Source organism: Macadamia integrifolia, unplaced genomic scaffold, assembly GCF_013358625.1.
Source record: "Macadamia integrifolia cultivar HAES 741 unplaced genomic scaffold, SCU_Mint_v3 scaffold362, whole genome shotgun sequence".
Classification (NCBI taxonomy): Eukaryota; Viridiplantae; Streptophyta; class Magnoliopsida; order Proteales; family Proteaceae; genus Macadamia; species Macadamia integrifolia.
The window spans coordinates 224085-245457 of NW_024869661.1; the positions used below are offsets into that span (position 1 = coordinate 224085).

The window sequence follows — 21373 nt, forward strand, 5'->3', positions numbered from 1 at the left end:
TAGGAGGAAAGAACGGGTCACTATGTAATGTTACTAGGATTCACTCCCAAGCCGATCCTCTACCAACGAGCACTGATCTCGCCTATACGGATATGTTTCTGATCATCCTCGATATCTATACCCATCAAGTCGGTGAACCCCCTAGCTAACAAAGTCTCGGGAAGGTTCAAGGGCCTCCCCCTAAATGGTATGCCAGTCAAGGCATAAAAGTACAAGGGCCTGATGGTAATCTCGCCTATCAGGAAATGGAAGGAGTGAGTACTCGACCACCACTACTCCATCAAGGCTCCCACCAAAGCCCGACTGAACTTTCTGGTCTCCAACGGGGCCAATCGGCTCAGGTAAGATGAATCAACAAGCCCCTTAACTCTATAAGGAAGCACTTTATACCAGTCCCGGGCCAAATTCGGGTGACAGTATCTGGCCAAAGTAGGTGGTACCCCCTCATTGAACCTTTAAAAATAAAAAAAAATGATGAATAAATTGGAAAATACCAAGACAATAAAAAAATAATAATAAATAAAATGCAAAACTCACCCATGTACTCCTATGGAGTTGCAGATGTGATTCCGAGTCCTATGGAGTGTCCGTCCGGTGTACCAATCTGTGGGACTCTCGTCCCCCTGAGAAAAAGTATTGCAACTCTATGCACCATCGAGCCAGATTTCTTTGCAAGTCCTATTTTTTCTCTCAACCATATTTTCCAAAATTACAAGTAACCCTAAGAAGTGTCACAATTTGCAAAGTTCAAATTCTCTAATTGGCTCCTTCCTCACGAACTTTGGAGATCTTCAAGGGGAGGATGATGAACTTCAAAGAAAATTTGAAGATCTTCGGGAAAAAATTTAAAGAAACCCGAAAAAATGGAAGAACTTCAAATCTTTGAGAAAAATCTAAAATCCGAGCTTACCCACTTACAAATCATCCCCAACTCAAAAAAATCGAAATAGGAAATGAGCAAGGGGGAACCTTTTTTGGTTAAAATGTTCATTCAAAATAAAAAAAATATGAGATTCAAATTCCAAGCTCAAATTGAAGATTCTTGCCACAAAACACAAAACCCAAGTCAAATCTTGTGTGGTAGATAAAAATTACATCGCCTAAAAGTGGTAGATAGTCACATGCATGTGAAAAATGAAAATTCAAAGTCAAAAGGAAAGTAAAAATTCAAAACAAATGCATATGAATGGAAAGATTCCAATTCAAAAGACCAAAATTCAAGATTCCGATCCAATGGTTCAAATTCAAGAACCCTAATCAAAGGATAAAAGAAGAAAAATCAAGAAAAGAATAAAATTTCAATGGCCCGGCCCTAGGTGGCCCAATTTTATTGAACTGGCCCCAAGTGGCCCAATCTCATTGAACCGGCCCCAGGTGGCCCAATCACATTGAATAGGCCCCAGGTGGTCCAATTTCATTGACCCGACCCCAGGTGGGCCATCTCTTTGAATTGGTCCCAAGTGGGACAATCGCATTGGTCATTTCCTTAGAGTGGCACAAGGAAGGCCAGCCTAGGAAAGTCAAATACTAACATCTTTTACAGGATTGAAAGAGTAGTGATCTTTCCTATAATTGATGGTTCCAGATAGCCCAGATTGACCTAACTTGGAGACCGGATATCCTTAGACTTGCACATGGAAGCCCAACTTAGGAGAAATCTAGAATCAAGTACTAACATCTTTTGTAGGATTGAAACAACAACAAATTTCTTTCCAGCAATCGACGGCCTAGGTAAGATCCAAAACTTCAGAGCTTATATTATCTGTTGCATTTTCAACTCCGTCATTGATGAGCAAAATGATGGCAGTACAGGCTCTGGGTGACAAAATATGGTCATTTTTTTCTTTGCCCTTCGGCTATTGGCATAGGCCTGGCCCAAAGAGGGGCATTCTGTAGACACCCAATCGAAACTCATCTCCCACAAAGTTTGGTTTCTGGAACCATAAGGTCAGCCAACTCACCTTTGTGACCAAGAAATCTTAATAGGTTGGCATAGCAGCAATTGCCACAGAAGAAGAAAAGGGTCCGCTACCGTATTTGTTGATTTACAGAGCCAATGGACCACTACTGAATTAAACCAATGCTGGCGATAGCTTTGAATTCACTCATACCCAAGAGTTAACCTGTCTGAATATCACTAAAAAAAGCATCAAGTCCTTCTTTGAGCCTGTCGTTTAGTCTTCTGATGTTATTTGTGTTCCTTTATATCATATTAATAACAAGTCTTGTAGACAACCAATTTTGTCACCCACCTTGGCTGTGATGGCATACAAGGAATGATCGAGGTTCGTGCTTCACATCAAAAGGAAACCTGGGCCTTTGGTGATGATTTAGGTGATGGCAGTAAGTCAAAAATTAACTCAAAACCCTAATCCTAACTGGAACCCAGTAGTAGTGGCCCGATTCAACCTAAAACCCTAATATAACCCGAAACCCTAATCTAACCCTAAGCCAATTTCGGACCCAATCTTGTGGCACCTGATATTAGCATGTTATATATTAATGAATTGGTTCTAAGTACTCTTTGATGGTGCGGGGACAATATGAATAAGGATTGCTGAAAAAACCCCCAACTAACAAAAGGCAAAAATCACCTCTTTATTATTCTCAATTGTTTGAGCGAATAAGGAGATCAAAACCCACACCATTGGATAGTGCTCAGAAAGACGATACCGATGATGTATCGCTTGCAAAATTTGAACCATTGGATCTCCCTGAATCGCTCCTGGATATCGAAACGGGGATCTGTGGACCCAATCTTCCCTGGACCAGCATTTTTTTGGTGGGAATACCCACAGGCTTGTCCAGATACCCACAGGCCTGCTAGGTACCTTGCCAAAAAAGGAAAAGAAAAAAAAAAAAAAAAGAAGGGAAAATTTTTTTCTTTATTAAAAACACCTGTTTTGGAAAGCTTTGGGATGGGTTGGCCAATATTTTGACGAACCCACCAATTTCAAATAAAAAAGGGAAGAATTGTGCATTTAAAATGGTAGGGGGAGGGGTTGACACTTATAAATAATGTCTTCCTCCCCACTATAAAGGCACAACCAAAAGGACGAGAAGAGAGAGAGACTAGAAGAGAAAAGAGAGAAAAGAGAGAGGTGAGAGAGAAAAGAGAGAAGGAAGAAAGGAAGAGTCAGGTGAGGAAATTCCTAACCTCCCACCCACGAGGAACGTGTCGGAGCCTGAAGAGCTACCTGAGGCCTAGATTCCCCGAAGAGAGAAGCAAGCAGCCGAGGTTAGTCCCGTCTGAGCTAGGGATCCTCACCAAAGTCGTCGAAGCGTCAACCGGGGTCTGTGCCCTCTTGACCCAGAACAGGGGTCAAGGTTAGGTATATTTTCTAACAGAGTAGCCATAATATAGATCTTACATTAAATCCAGCCTGGGTATAGTACCGTATATTAGTATTTTAGTCATGCATGTGGGTTAGGACATAGAAAAGGGGAATATTCGAAAACCAAAATCTGATAGGAAGACCGGTTTGGCCGAGTGAAGTGGGTGCCTAACACCTTCCCAACTTCATAACATGGCATTTACCCTAATCTATAGACCAAATCGAGTCAATCTCGGGTCCGTCCCGACGGATCAGGCCCACATCCTGGGGTCCTAGGCCTTAACCCTAGGTGGCAACTCCAAATATTCATATTTTTATTCTCAATAGACACTCAAGGCGGATAACCCCACGAAATAGGCACCCACTCGTCTTCAAACGAGGACCTGGAAGCCTGTGGGAGTGGCCCACGACCACCCCCTCCACAAGTCCAAGTTCATGTATGTTGAGTATGTCACTTCTTTTTTTAATATTATTGAAATTCCTGATTTTGAGTATGATTTTCCTCCATTTTCTGATGATGATCTTAATGAATATCATAATCTCATAAAACAATGTAAGCCTTAAAAATCCCAACCCTTCCGTAAGGATACTTGGGTCATTAATTTGGGAATAGACCAATTCCCTCAAGAGGTTAAGATTAGTGCTACCCTAAACTATGAAGAAATGGTACAGATAACAAGTCTTCTCAAGGAATTCATAGAAGTATTTGCTTGGTCCTACAAGGCCATGCTTGTACTGTGCAACACCTCTTGCCCATATACCCCAATGTAAGGCCCATCAAATAGAAGCCTAGAAGAATGCGTCCTAAATGGAGTGAGAAAATCGGGGAAAAAGTGATGAAGCAATGAATGCCGGCTTCTTGCAAGTAGTAGAATATCCCCAATGGTTGGCCAATGTCGTTCCCGTAGCCAATAAATACGGGAAGGTGCGGATGTGCATGGACTTTCAAGATCTCAACAAAGTTAGCTAGAAAGACGATTTTCCCCTACCGCACATTGACGTGCTTGTTGATAACACGGTGACGCATGCATCCCAAGAATAAAGAAAAAATAGCTTTTACCACCCCATGGGAACGTATTGTTATATGGTGCTGTCAGGCTGAAGAATACTGGGCAACTTATCAAAGAGCAGCCACTGTTGTCCTCCACGATATGATGCACAAGGAGGTGGAAGTCTATGTTGATGATATGATAGTGAAGTCAATAGATCGGTAAGGATATGTCTCAGCCCTTAGAAAGTTCTTTGAAAGGATAAAAAAGTATCAGCTAAGGCAATACAAGGATTCCTCGGTCGCATCCAGTACATCAGCCTGTTAATATCTCAGTTGACTACTATTTGCGAGCCGATCTTCAAATTATTGAAGAAGGCCTAGCCTAAAGAGTGGAATGATCAATGTCAGTAGGCATTCGACAAAATAAAGGAGTACTTGACAAACCCACCAGTGTTGGTGCCGCCCATTACTGGAGAGACTTTGTTGTTATACTCATCAATTGGAGAGAATTCCATGGGATCGTCATTGGCTCAAAAGGAGAAGGAAAATGGGGCAGAGCAACCTATCTATTATTTGAGTAAGAAGTTTTTGAAATAGAAGACACGGTACACACCTTTGGAGAAGACATGCATAGCATTAGTCTGGGCAATAAGAAGGTCGAGGCATTACATGGTGGCATACCCAATTCGGTTATTCTCAAGGACAGATCCAATCAAGTATCTCTTTTAGAAGCCAGCTTTGACAGGAAGAATGACTTGATGGCTATTTCTATTGTCTAAGTTTGATGTCACTTATATCACTCAAAAGTTCATCAAGGGGTAGGCGATAGTAGATCACCTAGTTATTCGCCCTATAGAAGATGACAAAGTATTGGATGATGCCTTCTCGGATGAAGGAAAAGGAACAATTGAAGAAGAAGCCACCAATGAATGGCAACTGTACTTTGATGGGGAATCCAATCAAAAGGGATGTGGTGCGGGAATACTTTTGGTAACTCCCTATGGATTATATTTGCCCTCATCCTTCCATCTTGACTTCCTTTACACCATTAACATTATTGAATATGAAGCATGTGCATTGGAACTGGAGGTAGCATTGACCATTGGGGTAAAGAAGATCAAGGTATTTCGTGACTCGGCCATCATTATTTACCATACTCAAGGGAAGTAGAAGACTAGGGATGAAAAGCTGAAACCATACCAAGAATACTTAGAGGTGGTGATCAAACACTTTGAGGAGATCTCTTTTGAATACTTTCAAAGAGATAACAATTGGTTTGCAAACTCCTTCTCTACCTTGGCATCCATGGTGGGGTGCAATCCCATGACACAAGTCCAACTGTATATGGTAGAAGGAAGAGATAAGCCCATATACCAGGATGCTGTGAATGCCCTCACGATGGATGGAAGATTATGGTTCGCCCACGTAATTGATTACATCAGGGGAATAAGAAGAACAAGAGATAGGTGATTGAGAACACTGGCATTAATGGCAATAATACATCAATGAAAGCACTCTCTCCATCTACTACTAATGCTTGGAATCAAATGAGCAGTTCCATCCCTTCAAGAACAAACTCAAGTAACACAATTACTCTAAGGTGAACAGTTTCTAGGTCGAGAAGATGTTGCTCCAAAGCAAGATAGATTTACTTAATCATTCGAAGCACATAGATAAAGCTTCACTCAAATTTAACGTCACTTAGCTACCTTTTAACGCAAAAGTGAATGATTTCCCATGATAATATTTTGGTGTCCAAACATTCCTAATTTGAGCTGAAACTCTTAGGATGACCTTATCTAGCTATTTTGAGCTTATTCATAAAATTTCATTCAATCTAATAACGTTTGGTCACCTTTTAATAACAAGATGACCATTTCACCCTTGGCATGAGATGTTTCAGTCTTCTTTATTTGATCCGAATCTCTTAGGATGGGCTAATATATTTATTTTGAGCATGTATTAAATTTTATCCAAATCCGTCATTGTCTAGCCTCGAGTAGTACAAAGAATCATTTTTCAGATTGCTTACTTTTCAAGCAATATTTTGCCACATCCCCACAAAATTTGAACTTGATCACCATACAGATGATAGAGCTTTATAACAATATAACACAGAAAAAAATAGAGTTAACATAACCAAAGATAGTAATATTTTAATTTTCAATCCTTTTAAAAGAAAATATATATATATATATATATATGAGAGCTTGGAAACTGCCACATGTGTAGTGGCAGTGGTTTGGAGGTGACGATGCATGTGATGGTTGTGGAGGTGGAGGTGGCAATAGAGGTGGTGGAAGTTTTATGGAGGTGGTGGTGGCGATGGCAGTGGTTTTGGCAATGGAGGTAGTGGTGGTAGCAATGGTGGTCACTGTGTTTTGGAGGTGGTGGGAGTGGTTGTGGCAATGGCAGTAGTAGTGGTGGTGGTAGCAAAAGTGGTGGTGGTGGTCATGGTGGCAACGCAGGTGGGGGCAGAGGTGGTGGTTGTGGTTGTGGTGGAGATGGTGGTGGTGTGGATGTGATGGGAGGTAGTGGTGATGGGGGTTGTAGAGGTTTTTATGGTGGCGACTTTGGCAATGCAAGTGGTGGTGCTATGTATGTGACGATGGCTATGGCAGTAGTGGTGGTGGCGGTGTTGTGGAGGTAGTGGTGGTGATGGTGGTGGCGGTGGTTGTGACCATGGCAGTAATGAGGGTGGTGGCAATGGAAGTGGTGGTGGTGGTGGTGGCAGTGGAGGTGGAGGCATAGGTGGTGTGGAGGTGATGGCAGCGGTAGTGGTGGTGGGAGTCATGGTGGTGGCTATGGTGATGGAAATTGTGGTAGTAGTGGTGGCAGAGGTAGTGGTGGCGGTGGTGGTGGTTGTGATTGTGGTGGCGATGGCAGTATAGTGTTTTTGAGAAACTGTTAGGTCGAGAAGCTATTTCGTGTCGGTCTATCAAAGTCAATTGTGTTATGTAGAAGAAACGGTTCTCATTTCTTTGCCACAACATTTTTTTGTTTCCCAAATGGGAGCGAAAAATATTTCTTTAGCCCTTAGTGTCTACTAATGTCTTCCTAAACTGTTGGTCTGATGACGTGGTTGCTTAAGTGTTAAAACTTCAATCCCTCGGTCCATTTGGGTTTTAGTGCTTTACATTGCAGTGCCTGTTGTATTAGGCTACTGATCTCAATCATTTTTTGCTTGAGGTCAGCAAAGAATCATACTAATAAAGAATGAATGAAATACAAAATCCCGTCGGGCACAGAGAACAAAAAAAAATCCAATTATCTCTCATAAACCTCTTGTGGGATCTTGATCCGAGTCATTAATCCATCATTTACGGCAATAGGTAAGCTATCTATAATGGGAAGAGAAGATCTACCCACAATCGATGCAAAAGAGCCGCCTTGGGACCTCATCATGTCCTGCAGCAGCCGAGAGGATATGTTGTTCAGCATGAGCAGCCACAAGCACAATCGGCTCAGATTCAGATCGTTCAACCTTCAACGGCTGGGTAGTATTCCCAGACATTAACCCTAGAGTCAAAGACAACGGTAACCCTAGAGTCTTCTTCCTACCGCACAGATCCCATAATCACATCATGGGAAGGTTGCGGATCGGTTGAAAGGTGAGACTCCCCGAGAAGGAAAGAGTCATTGATCCACCGCTGTAGTCCAAGATCAGCGCACCACTAGTCACCTCAACCAGTCGTGAGTCTGAAGCATCACAAACAATCGAGGTTTCCCCTTGGGAAAACTCTAGCGCTCCTATTGCACCACTCATTCTTTCCCCTCATGAGGTAACTAAGAGAGGCTCCGCTAATCAACAACCGTAACTAGTTCTAATATTTATCTTTTAGCATAATTATTTATAAACACTTACTAAATATTTGGTAAATACAATGATGCCCATTAATTTTGGAACAATTTGTGCTTAGTATCTCTTTTATATTCCCCTAATTTATTACAAGTATGAAATTAATCCTAACATTTGAGAGGATATGTATTATCTGGTGATATTACTAACCCTACCAAAAATTACACTCTAGAGAAGAGAAACATATCCACGGCAAATTTATACTACTTTTTTTAATAAAAAAAACAATACTATCTGATGCGGAAAAATTTGACCAGACAATCTTCCCTGCTGTTCCTGGTGCCTTGGCCGACCTGCACAGAAGAGATGACAGGGAAGAACCGAGCTGACCCGGCGAGGGACGCTCCGATGCCTAAGTTAGACCTTTCCACAACAGATGCTCAAGAGAGCTTTTACAGTATGAGAAGTGAGTCATCCATCCCCTGTGATGGAGGCTTACCTTGGTATTTATAGGCTGCTCATGGAGGGCAAGTGGGAAACGATTGTGAAGAGTCTTGCTTAGGCGTGGAGTCCTCAAGGAGAGTGGTTCTGTGATTCTAGGAATATTCCTAGAATATTCCCCTCTTAACTAGAAAAGATCAACCGTGTGACGTCATGATAACGTGTAGTGGATAGAGTCCTGTCCTCTGGAATAGACTACGTTCCTTGAATGTAGGGGTGGACGAAAACACGTTTCTGGAATCCTTGTTGTTGACGTCGCTACCTCGGCCAGATGGAGGCCAAGGCAACAACACGGCCCAATGGACGCCGAGGCAACAGTGCGACGTGATGGATGCCGAGGTGGAGCACGACATGATGGAGGCCGAGGTATCAGCATGGCTTGATGGAGGCCAAGGTAGTAGCATGGCCTGATGGAGGCCGAGGCAGTAGCACGGCATGATTGAGGCCGAGGCAGTAGCGCAGCCTGATGGAGGCTGAGGTGGAGCACGGCCTGATGGAAGCCTAGGTGGAAGCACGGCCTGACGGAGGCTGAGGTGGCAGCACGGCCTGATGGAGGCCGAGGTAGTAGCACGGCCTGATGGAGACTGAGGTGACAACACGGCCTGATAGATGCCGAGGCAGTTCACGGCATGATTGAGGCCTAAGTAGTAGCATGGCCTGATGGATGCCGAGGCAGTAGCACAACCTGATGGAGGCTGAGGTGGCAGCACGACATGATGGAGGCCGAGGTGACAGCACGGCCTGATGGATGCCGAGGCAGTAGCAAGGCATGATTGAGGCCGAGGAAGTAGCACGGCCTAATGGAGGCCGAGGCAGTAGCACGGCCTGATGGAGGTCGAGGTGGCAGTATGGCCTGATAGAGACCGAGGTGACAGCACGGCCTGATCGATGCTGAGGCAGTAGCACGGCATAATGGAGACCGAGGTGACAGCACGGCCTGATGGATGCCGAGGAAGTAGCACGGCATAATTGAGGCAGAGGCAGTAGCATGGCCTAGTGGAGGCTGAGGTGGAGCACGGCCTGATGGAGGCCGAGGTGGTGACTCAGTCCTTTTCAGGTTTGTATACATGCTTCAGCCGTGCTGAGGAATGTGACATATTTTGCCTCATCACCAGCCCCCTACTTTAGTAGTTCGAATCGACTTGCTAGAGCATTTAATCCAATTCCAGATACACTACTTCACTTTCTCAGCCGAGGCTGCTCAACTGTTCGAGGACATGGCTATCGCTTGTTCGATGACAATGGAAGCAAAATGCTTTCATGGGGGTCGAGAAGAAATGGCCCGAGGTGGCTGATCCCTTAGCCCAACCAGGAGTTGTTGGATGACGTTAACATTTCTTCGTTTAAGGGCGGCTCAGACGATGTCATCTTGTTCCTTCAGGATAAGATGCCCGGTTACAATCCGACGGACTATGAGCGACGCATTCTAGTCCATGCTACTCTGGTACAGCCCTGCGGCTCGATCGATATTGGTGAAGAAGTGATTCGGCTCAAAGGATTTTCTTGTGCTGAGCTAGGCTCGTGGATCACCCCCCCGAGATTAGCCTCATATATATAGATCCATATTTATGTAGATGTCTCCCTCGGTAGTGATGTATTTTGAGGGCTCGTTGATTAGCCCCCTGAGCTCGGTCTAGTTGCTGCCGAGCTAGAGCGCTGTCTTTGTGCCTCATTGGTTAAGGTCTTTGAGTCACCAGAATAGGGTCAGGTCCACCAGTTCCGAGCTAGAGCTCGGTCTTTGTGCCTCTTTGGTTAAGGTCTTTGAGTCGCCAGACTAGGGTCTGGTCTTGAGGTGTGGAGCTAGAGCTCGGTCTTATTTTCTGCCGAGCTGGGGCCTGATCTTTGTGGCGCTGAGCTAGAGCCCGGTCTTTGTGCCTCATTGGTTAAGGTCTTTGAGTGCCAGACTAGGGTCTGGTATTGTGGTGCCAAGCTAGAGCCCGGTCTTTGTGCCTCATTGGATAAGGTCTTTGAGTCGCCAGACTAGGGTCTGGTCTTGAGGTGCCGAGCTGGAGCTCGATCTTATTTACTGCCGAGCTGGGGCCCGATCTTTGTGGCGCCGAGCTAGAGCCCGATCTTTGTGCTTTATTGGTTAAGGTCTTTGAGTCGCCAGACTAGGGTCTGGTCTTGTGGTGCCGAGCTAGAGCCCGGTCTTTTTGCCTCATTGGTTAAGGTCTTTGAGTCGCCAGACTAGGGTATGGTCTTGAGGTGCCGAGCTGGAGCTCGATTTTATTTGCTGCCAAGCTGAGGCCCGGTCTTTGTGGCGCCGAGCTAGAGCCCGGTATTTGTGCCTCATTGGTTAAGGTCTTTGAGTCGCCAGACTAGGGTCTGGTCTTGTGGTGCCGAGCTAGAGTCCGGTCTTTCTGCCTCATTGGTTAAGGTCTTTGAGTCACCAGACTAGGGTCTAGTCTTGAGGTGCCAAGTTGGAGCTCAGTCTTATTTGCTGCCGAGCTGAGGCTCGGTCTTTCTACCTTATTGGTTAAGGTCTTTGAGTCGCCAGACTAGGGTCTGGTCTTGAAGTGCCGAGCTGGAGCTCGATTTTAGATGCTGCCGAGCTGCACACAATGTTAGAAAAGTTAGATATTTACGAGAAGCTTTATTGTATATTGATGTGTTGTATGCACTTGGGATAAATACATTGCTTCAAAATAGAATCTAATCTGCTATGTGATTGGAATTGAATAACTGCTAAGGTGCTGATAGTATAAAATCTTCAAGACCAACACCGAACCGATGGGATTTCAAGGCAATCTACTGATAAAACTCTCTACTGATAGACTGTCTATTGGCCTCAGTGATTCGAACTATAGGCAGCAGTTAAACTGGTTTGGCTCGGGCCAGGAGGCTTTCATCTCGGCAACCAACAATTTCTACCATACATGCTAGGCCTGAGCACGATTTTTTGATAGATTTTATGAAGTTAGCATAGTATTCCCGGGATTCCTTCTGGCTGGACTTGCATTCTCCGACTCCATTGCTGGTTGGGAATTTGACCTTCATGTGCCTAGTGGACACAATTGCCCCAAGACCATTGAGACCAGGTCGGCCAAGGATTGCATTGTAGGGTGAGGCAATCTTGGTGACCATGAAAGAGTCCATGGTTGTGGCTGTCTGAGCTCCTTGTCCAATGGTTATAGGTAGGTCAACAACTCCCTCTAGCTCAGCTGGCATGCCTGAGAATCCATACAAAGGTCCTGGGGCTGGTTTTAAGGTTCTGGTGCCAAGCCCCAGTTTTATGTAGGCTTCGTATGACATGAGGTCAACGGAGGCTCCCGTGTCCACTAGGGCCCTGTGGAAAGGGTGGTTGGGCACCACTAATTGGATCACGATAGCGTCATTGTGAGGCCAATTCAACTCTTCCAGATCTCTGTCAGAGAAAGTAATGGGTGGATCTGTTTTGAAAGCTTTGACAGGTTATTCCGTGATGCATACAAATCGCGTGTGTGCTTTGGCTTTTCTGACTGATTCCGCCGTAGGTCCACCAATGATTGTTAGGATGGCCAGACCCATAGGCTGGTTGTTGTATGTGATAGCTCGGTTTGTGGCTGGATCCATTATCAGCTCGGCCTTACCTCGGCTTGGCTCGGCATCGACTCTCCTCGGCTCAGGCCAGTTCCCACCATATTTCTGCTTCAGATACTGGTTGAGGTATCAGGCCTTGATGAGCTCATCAATTTCCATTTTCAGAGACTTACAGTCTTCAGTGTCATGTCCATGGTCTCGGTGGTATCGACAATACCTGTTGAGGTTCCTCTCTTCTGGTTTACCTGCCATTAGCCTGGGCCAGCAAAAGTACTTCTGATTTTGGATCTCCAAGAGCAGGTTTGTTTGAGAATGATCAAGTTCATATCGCTCAAGTTCAGCTGTGTCCAGAGGCTGACCTGTTCTATTTTTCTTCGGCTCATGAGAGTCATCCCTATGTCTCAGATCCCTTTTCTTCTCCTTCTCTGCCTGATCACCCCTATCAGCTATTCCTTGGGCTGCCAGAACTTCCTCCATGTTGGCGTATTGATTGCACCATCTCAACAGTGCAGACATCGTCTCCAGTAAGTCGAGGGCCAGGGACTAAACCAGATCGGGGTGTATTACCCCATTGCACAATGTGCTATACGCCACTCCTTCCGGTAAGTTTTTTACCTCCAATGTCACCTTTGTGAATCGGGCAAGGAATTCTCTTATTGTCTCCCTCGTCCCTTGCCTCATGTTCATCACATTTTGCGTAGTTTGCTTCTGCTTCATGCTTGCTTGGAAACGTGTGAGGAACACTCTTGTCAGTTCTTCATAGCTACGGATGGACCGTGGCCGTAAGTTTGACATCCAGACCAGCGCGGTTCCTTTTAATGAGGTTGCGAAAGCACGACAGAGAATGGTGTCTAACCTACCATGCACTGCCATGGCCGAGTTGTAGTACAGTAGATGATCGTAGGGATCTGTGGTGCTGTCATATCCGTTGAAGACAGGTATCACGAAATTTGAGGGCAGCTCGGCGTCAATCAATTCGTCAAAAAGTGCATAATGGGCCGGGGTTACTGTCATGTCGGCCGGGTGCTCCTGCCTCTGCATTCCCTCTATTCGCTCAGTGAGTCGCTGGATTCAGCTCTCAAGGTCATCTCTTCTCTCCTCGGCTTGGCCATCTGTTGATCGGCGTGACCCTTCTCTCCGGGGGCTTCTTCCTCAGCCTTGGTGACCCTGCCATAGTGCACCTCTGGTAGGCCCGATGGGCGAGCTCTGACCAGGATGGGGTCGATCTCACCGAGCTTGCCTCTGGTAGTTCTCATGTTCTTCTTTGTGCGGACAAGTGCCTCTAGTGTGTCTTTGAGGCGACGGTTGGCGTCCTCCTGCACGGTGTGGGGATCTGTGAGTATCATGTGTCTCAGGGCTCTGATGATGTTCAGAACAACCTACTCTCCCGATCCGAGCAAGGATGGGACCTCGCCTGCGCCCCTCGGTAAGAGATCGCGGTGGTATAGAATGAACAGTGCACGAAGTCCTTCTTGACCCCCTTCTTGCTGTTGATTGGGGGTGACGCTGTTGTCAGGAGATTCATCATTGGGATTTCTGGTCGGAGCAGGCCTTGACGGCTGAGCTAAACTAGTGCGTGGTACTGGAAGTGCGGAGCCGAACTATCGTATGAAATCCCTCACCAGTGCGTTCGTGGCTAATACCTGCAGCTGCAAGCTCTGCATCTGTTCTTCCATATTCGGATGAGTTACCCGAGATGATGGGACATGGCGGGATAGCTGAGGGTTCTGCTCGCACTGATCCACCTCTCCCTGGGCAACCTGTGCATCGGGCCTGGTTTGCTGGGGTCCTTCTAGAGGGGTCTCTGCTGGGACGTTTTCCTACCCTACCACTGGTGGTGAATGGGAACGTCCAAGTGATACTTCCCGAGTGGATCTTGCACAGGTTGTCATTGAAGAAACGACCTTCTCACTCCTTAATTGCATTATTCCAAGGTGACTTTTTGTAATAGTTTCCCACGGATGGTGCCAATCTGATGCGGAAAAATTTGATCGGACGATCTTTCCTACTGTTCCTGGTGCCTTGGCCGACCTGCATAGAAGAGATGGTAAGGAAGAGACGGGCTGACCCGGCGGGGGACGCTCCGATGCCTAAGTTAGACCTTTCCACAACAGATGCTCAAGAGAGCTTTTACAGTAGGAGAAGTGAGTCATCCATCCCCTGTGATGGAGACTTACCTTGGTATTTATAGGCTGCTCATGGAGGGCAAGTGGGAAACAATTGTGAAGAGTCCTGCTTAGGCGTGGAGTCCTCATGGAGAGTGGCTCTGTGATTCTGGGAATATTCCTAGAATATTCCCCTCTTAACTAGAAAAGATCAACCGTGTGACGTCATGATGACGTGTAGTGGATAGAGTCCTGTCCTCCAGAATAGACTATGTTCCTTGAATGTAGGGGTGGACGAAAACACATTTCTGGAATCCTTGTTGTTGACATAGGGCTGAGGTAGCAGCTCGGCCAGATGGAGGCCGAGGCAATAGCACGGCCTGATGGACGCCGAGGCAACAGTGCGACGTGATAGATGCCGAGGTGGAGCACGGCATGATGGAGGCTGAGGTATCAGCACGGCCTGATGGAGGCCGAGGTAGTAGCACGGCCTGATGGAGGCCGAGGCAGTAGCACGGCATGATTAAGGCCGAGGCAGTAGCGCGACCTGATGGAGGCTGAGGTGGAGCATGGGCTGATGGAAGTTGAGGAGGAAGCACAGCCTGACGGAGGCCGAGGTGGCAGCACAGCCTGATGGAGGCTAAGGTGGAAGCACGACCTGATGGAGGCCGAGGTGGCAGCACAGCCTGATGGAGACCGAGGTGACAGCACGGCCTGATAGATGCCGAGGTAGTAGCACGACATGATTGAGGCCTAAGCAGTAGTACAGCCTGATGGAGGCCGAGGTGACAGTATGGCCTGATGGATGCCGAGGCAGTAGCACGGCCTGATAGAGGCCGAGGTGGCAGCATGGCATGATGGAGGCTAAGGTGACAGCATGGCCTGATGGAGGCTGAGGTGACAGCACGGCCTGATGGATGCCGAGGCAGTAGAAAGGCATGATTGAGGCCGAGGAAGTAGCACGGCTTGATGGAGGCCAAGGCAGTAGCACGGCCTAATGGAGGCCGAGGTGGCAGCACGGCCTGATAGAGACTGAGGTGATAGCACAGCCTGATAGAGACTGAGGTGATAGCATGGCCTGATGGATGCCAAGGCAGTAGCACGGCATGATGGACACCGAGGTGACAGCACGGCCTGATGGATGCCGAGGAAGTAGCACGGCATGATTGAGGCCGTGGCAGTAGCACGGCTTGGTGGAGGCCGAGGTGGAGCACGGCCTGATGGAGGCTGAGGTGGTGACTTAGTCCTTTTCAGGTTTGCGTACATGCTTCAGCCGTGCTGAGGAATGTGTCATATTTTGCCTCATCACTATCAATAGAGAACGGATCTCAATGCAACAGTAAGGTCTCTCCATTGTGACATAGTGATCGTGGGTTTGGTTGGAAAATAGTCTTCCTACAAAAAGGGAGGGTACTTTCATACATTATGGTCCTCCCTAGACTCTGCAATGGTGAGAACCTCCTACACTGAGTATACTAAATCTATTTTATTAAAATGGTTGTTTTCTTTTGGAAGGGGGGAGGGGGGAGGGGTGGGGGGAGGTTTGATTGTCACCTTGTCTTTTGAGGATGGGACCACATGTTCCCATCTTCAAAAAGACAATGTAATATATTTTTTTTTTCTCCATTGAGTAATGGCAGTCAATTAGAATGGTGAGAAACATAGGAAAGATTGGGTATGTTTGTACACAATGAATATATATATATATATATATTTATATATATTTTTTCTGATAGATAAAATGTATTGTATTGAAAAGTGGAAAGAAAAAAAAGGTACAGAAGAAGGCAGCTCTCTAAACCCTTAATTTAGAAATGCCTAAAGAAGAGAAAGGTGCCCCTTAACAAGTAGGTAAAAAGACAATCAAATACACAAGCTGATTCAATTTGAAAATTAATCACACGATGATGAGACAACATAAGCAACAATAACAGTAATGTCATCAATTTTTCCCCCAAAATGCTTATAACCAGCCATCTTTGCTCCAAGTGAGAAGGGTGTGATAAGAGATTTGTCTTTGGAAATCAACTTTGCCATCTCAGCAATCGCCCAAGCCGCCCCATATGGGTACATGCCAATGAAATCAGTCATTTCCTTCACGGCCTGGACTATATTTTCTTCAAACAATTTATCAAATAATCCATCAGTGCCAGCAACAATCACATCTTCTTCCTCAACTTCAACCTTAAACTCTTGTTTCATTTATATTAATAACGAAAATTAGCAATTAATTCTGATTAAAATAAAAATTAGTGATTCTAATAACACTTACATAAGTAGAACTGGATATGTCACTCTTAAGGTGATTCCCTAGTTGGAAAGGGCAATTGAATCCACGTTGTTGCATTTGGGACTTGTAGACAATACTATTCCCTCTTATCACCATGAATCCACTGTCTCCAACATTTGTAAAATGCAAGCACTGTATAATCACAAATCGAATACCCCGATAAGAAACTGTAAGTCTGAAACTAATTAAAAAAATCCTAGATTTTCCATAAATATGTATCTTAAACCAAAACCTACCAGCTCGAAAAAGAAACAAAACATTTTCTACTTGTTCGGTTTCGGATTCTCCATTACCACACCAAAACCAATTCAACCGAAAGCTATGATAGAAATTTAGAGAAACATAAAAAAGGAATGGAAATTAACACTTACATTATCATCTATCAAAGCTATGATACATTTAGTGGAAGAACCTAGGGCTTTGGTTTTTGATTAGGCTTCCTTTACACAGTCAATGGATTAATACTACATTTGAAGAATTTAACATAAGCTCTTGAGCGTATTTTCCGGCGTCGATACCCTTCTTGGCCCAACCGCCAACCCCATCAGCTACACCAATAACTTGCTCCAACTCACAAACGAAATGTGAATCCTCCCCTTGAGGACTCAACGCATTCTCCTTTGGTAAGTGAAAACAATTTAAAATCATCTTCAAAATTCTCTTTTTTGTTTCCAATATTCCGTGCTCACTCCTATGATTATATCCATTAAGGAAAAAACAAAGCGTGATCAGTAAATATTTAAAGGAAAGGTTCTTGAAGAGAGAGAGAGAGAGAGAGAGAGAGAGAGAGAGATGTAAAACCTACCGTAGAAGAGGAAATGGTTTTGTAATCTCTGCAACGGGTTCAGAACCGCAGAGACGACGAATCTTCGCTGGTCTTTCCATATCTGACATGGTTTTCCTTCAACCTTGGTTGTTAAACTGAAGCTGATCAGAAGGGTTGGTTTTAAGTTTTAAGTAATGAAACCCTAAAAAAATAGTGTTGGGGATTCTTTTACCATATTAAACATATGAATAACCTTATAGTGTTTAGAATACAAGAATCATCAACAAATCATAAAAGATTAATCATGGGTGTAGTCCCTAAAACCAGAACAATAAAGTATCCCATCTTAAAATACATAACATATAAATTTACTATATCTATAATAATCAATGGGACAACCATGACATGAACCATAAATGGGAATAAAGAAGTACCTGTGTCCCATGAATATAGATCATGAACCTCTGTCTCATGTGGTTAAACATTACTCCCATGAAGATGACAATAATGAACTACGCAAGTGGAGTCCTTCTACTGAGATCTTATGCAGCCTCTTACTCTAGGGTTTCCTCTCTTTCTGTGCACTTGCTCTTGTGAGAAAGCCGTGCTCCCAAAACCAATAAGGCATTAAGTAATGGCTGCAGGGACCGTCAGTATTTTATTTATAATAGAATCCCTAAAACCCTATTCCACTCTCACAATGGAAAGAGCTAGGAGTTTCCTAATCAGAGTGGGTCTATAATTGCTTGGGCCCAATGGATCAATCGGTATCAGTTAAGCCCACATAAAAATCCTAACAATCTCCCACTTGGGCTACACTGATACTGATGTCTTTCCATTGACTCCTGGCCAAATAATCCCAAGACTGAACACCACTCAAACAAACTTTGATCCAATCAATAATCTCTACTGTTGAACAATAGTAGAAAATACACTTCAATATACGGCATATAACTATCTAATGTTACAGACAATAGAAAATTATCAATCCAAATCGCCTGAAAACATATATATAAGGAGTTGATATCATACCTGTAATCACATGAAATATACATTTCCTTATAGGTCCTTTCTTGATCTAAAGATCAGCCTACCTTGAAAACCTTACAGGTAGAAAACTTTGATATTAATCAACACTTGGCAAACTACCCTTTTCTTGAATTAATATCTTACTTTGGCATACCGCCTATGGCTGATTCCACTTCCATGGATTTAGGTTAAATATCACCATAAATCACAAACTTTGGCAAACCGCCTGTGGTAAACCACCACTTCTTTGGACATAGGCTAAATACCACCATACATCACAAATTTTGACAAAATATCGTCAATTACCTTGGCTAAGCACTGCCAATAAATCTTAACAAGCACAACCTTTAAACTTTGACTTTTGCCACCATGATATCTTTGGTTAAATGAGATCATAAAACTCCCACTAACCAAGCATATTAATAACCTCAATAACACCAATGTCAGAAAATATGGCTCTTGAGTACTTTGTCGATAAACTTGGATGACATCACCTTTGGACAAATGTCACCTTTACCTTGGGAAACACACAATTGAACTGAATGTACCACTTTGGTGGGTTTCACTCATTCCTATCATGTTTTTCACATTAGAGATGAATATATGTACAGAAGTGTATGCTTTAATGTGTTTCTTACACAATCAGAGACAACACAAACAAATGAAGCATAAATGTAAATAAATAATTCAGAGAACAGAATTTAAGATAAAATCAATTCAAAATTACTCCAAAGTCATTATAAACTTAATAGGACAATAAAATTGTTCCTATTTCCCTTCAGTTGTGCTTTGTTCAGCAACAACACCTGTTTGGGTTCCCTGAGAGCTAAAACCAGATCAAGTAACCCTAAAAATCTCAAGTATGAATCATACACACAAAATAACCGGGCTAGAAAATTTAATATGTACACCTAGCAGATAAACTACACAATAAATGTACGTCTAGCAGATAAAACACACAAGAGTCATAACCGTAACTGCATCCCTATCCTTTGGGCTAAGAATGTACTGGTCCTCTTATAAATCCAAATTTACTGTGAAAATACAATTACTTTTATCACATGTGGGTTTAGAAACCTCTAAGTTATAGTCCTTTCCATACATGTATTTTCTTTAACTTGGGTGACATCACCTTTGGGCAAATATCACCAACTTTGCTGTGCTTGGAAAAACTATGAAATAATAGGATGTGCCACTTTGGTGGATTCCATCCAATCCTTTCATAGTTTCCTACAAATATACTGTGCAGCATAAAATGTGTGGAAAGCTCACACCCAGTTTAATTCTAATATATTTATCCATCATAGGGTGTTTCAAACAAAACATTCAAGTACAAAATGACATGAATATGAATTTACTATATATTTCAGCCATAAATAATTCTTCAATATCATGATAATAATAAATCAATGCAAAACTCCAAATAATTCTTTTGCATGAAAACAATACAGTACACTAAATTTATTCTCCCACTGGTCGAGCCATATAAAATAGCTTAAGATCCATACTTTTATTCTCCCACTTGGTTCGACCAGTCATAAATTAATCCATTTATTGAAGAACACAATTCGTTAAATGTGACATACATATAAACTTGTTCACATAGACCCAAAAACAAAAGAAACCAAACATTTATCAATTAATGTTCATAAATAGGTTTTCAGAGAACAATGGCAGTGTTTGAGAACTTGGTATTGGATTGATCAAAACCGACACTAATCCAACCCAACCAATCCGAATTGATCCAATCGGAATACAAAAAATAACACATTAAATAAACCTATAACCTATGGTCATAGTGATGAAACCCTCATCCACCCTATTGCCATTATTCAACTGTCCAATACCTTTTAGGGCAAAAATCTTTGCTTTAAAAGCATAATACCAAACTATTGATTTGGTTCTCCTAGTATAGAAAACTAGGTCTTTGAGACATATGTAAACCTCTATATTCTCAAGTCACTTTTAAAGACATTAGCTTAATGGTTCAACTCAAGGAAGAATAATCCATTCGATATTTAATTAATGCATGTAACATCAATAAAAACCAATATTATATCACTAACCATTAAACATAACCAAAATGTCAACTGAACTACAATCTCAACCTTTAGGTCTGGAATGCACTAGTCCACTCAAAAACTACAATGACCGTGGGAGCACTTCAACTTTGAAAATTACTATCACTTTTGGATGCATAACAACTTCTAGGTTAAGGTCTGCCTAGAGTACACTTGCATTTATGCTTATCTTTGATAATGTCGCCTTTGGGCAAACATTACCTAATTCCTGCTAACAATTTTTTATGTCTTTGAATATAAGACTAAACCTTTGAGTTGTAAACCTATTGCAGTAATCTTAGATTTTACCACTTTGGTGGGTTCCATCAATTCCACTACAATAGCTTACAACTACACCTGACAGCTTAAATTTGCGGGTTATTTAAACATGAACTAAATATCAATTTACATGTAAAAGAACAAGCATGTAACTATTAACAAAATAAACATTACAATGCTCAATTATCAATTACTTCAAGAGTGTCAACCAGAACTACATTCTTGACCTTTGGGTCTGAAACATACTGGTCCACTCAAGTTTCTGTAATTACTGCGAGACTTCTTCTAACTTTCGAAAAGTACTGCCATCTTTGGATGGACAGCATCTTCTAGGTTGAGAAATCCCTATTCAGTTTTTCACTTGCTTTAACTTTAAACCTTCTTTAATAATATCACCTTTGGGTGAACATTAGCAACTTTGCTACCAATCATTATTCTCTGTCTTTTCAAACAAAGAAGACTTTGATTTGTATTCTATTACAATAAGGTTGAACTTTACCACTTTGGTGGATTCCACCCAATCTTATTGTAATAGTCTACAAATTTATTCCTGTAGCTAAAAGTGGGATTGGTTAAGCATGAATAAAAAATATTCATAAAAAAAAGCATAAACTACATTACCAAGAATAAACAAGTTCATATTCTGATATGCAAGTAATGTATGAGTTGATTTTCTTTTATGTCTTCCAATTAATAGGA

General features: G+C 43.2%; 1 protein-coding gene and 1 long non-coding RNA gene across 2 annotated transcripts; one reads left to right on the forward strand and one right to left on the reverse strand.

The window, feature by feature from the left end:
* Nucleotides 1-5185: 5185 nt before the first annotated feature.
* Nucleotides 5186-7217, forward strand: LOC122068240 (ctenidin-3-like). Its single transcript, XM_042632103.1, has 3 exons — nucleotides 5186-5316; nucleotides 6742-6924; nucleotides 7016-7217. The coding sequence occupies exons 1-3, from the start codon at nucleotides 5186-5188 to the stop codon at nucleotides 7215-7217; spliced, it is 516 nt and encodes a 171-aa protein (XP_042488037.1).
* Nucleotides 7218-16042: 8825 nt separating this feature from the next.
* On the reverse strand, nucleotides 16043-16660 carry LOC122068242. Its single transcript, XR_006137015.1, has 2 exons — nucleotides 16523-16660; nucleotides 16043-16367 (listed from the first exon to the last, which is right to left on the reverse strand). It is a non-coding gene; the product is annotated as an uncharacterized LOC122068242 (long non-coding RNA).
* Nucleotides 16661-21373: the final 4713 nt, after the last annotated feature.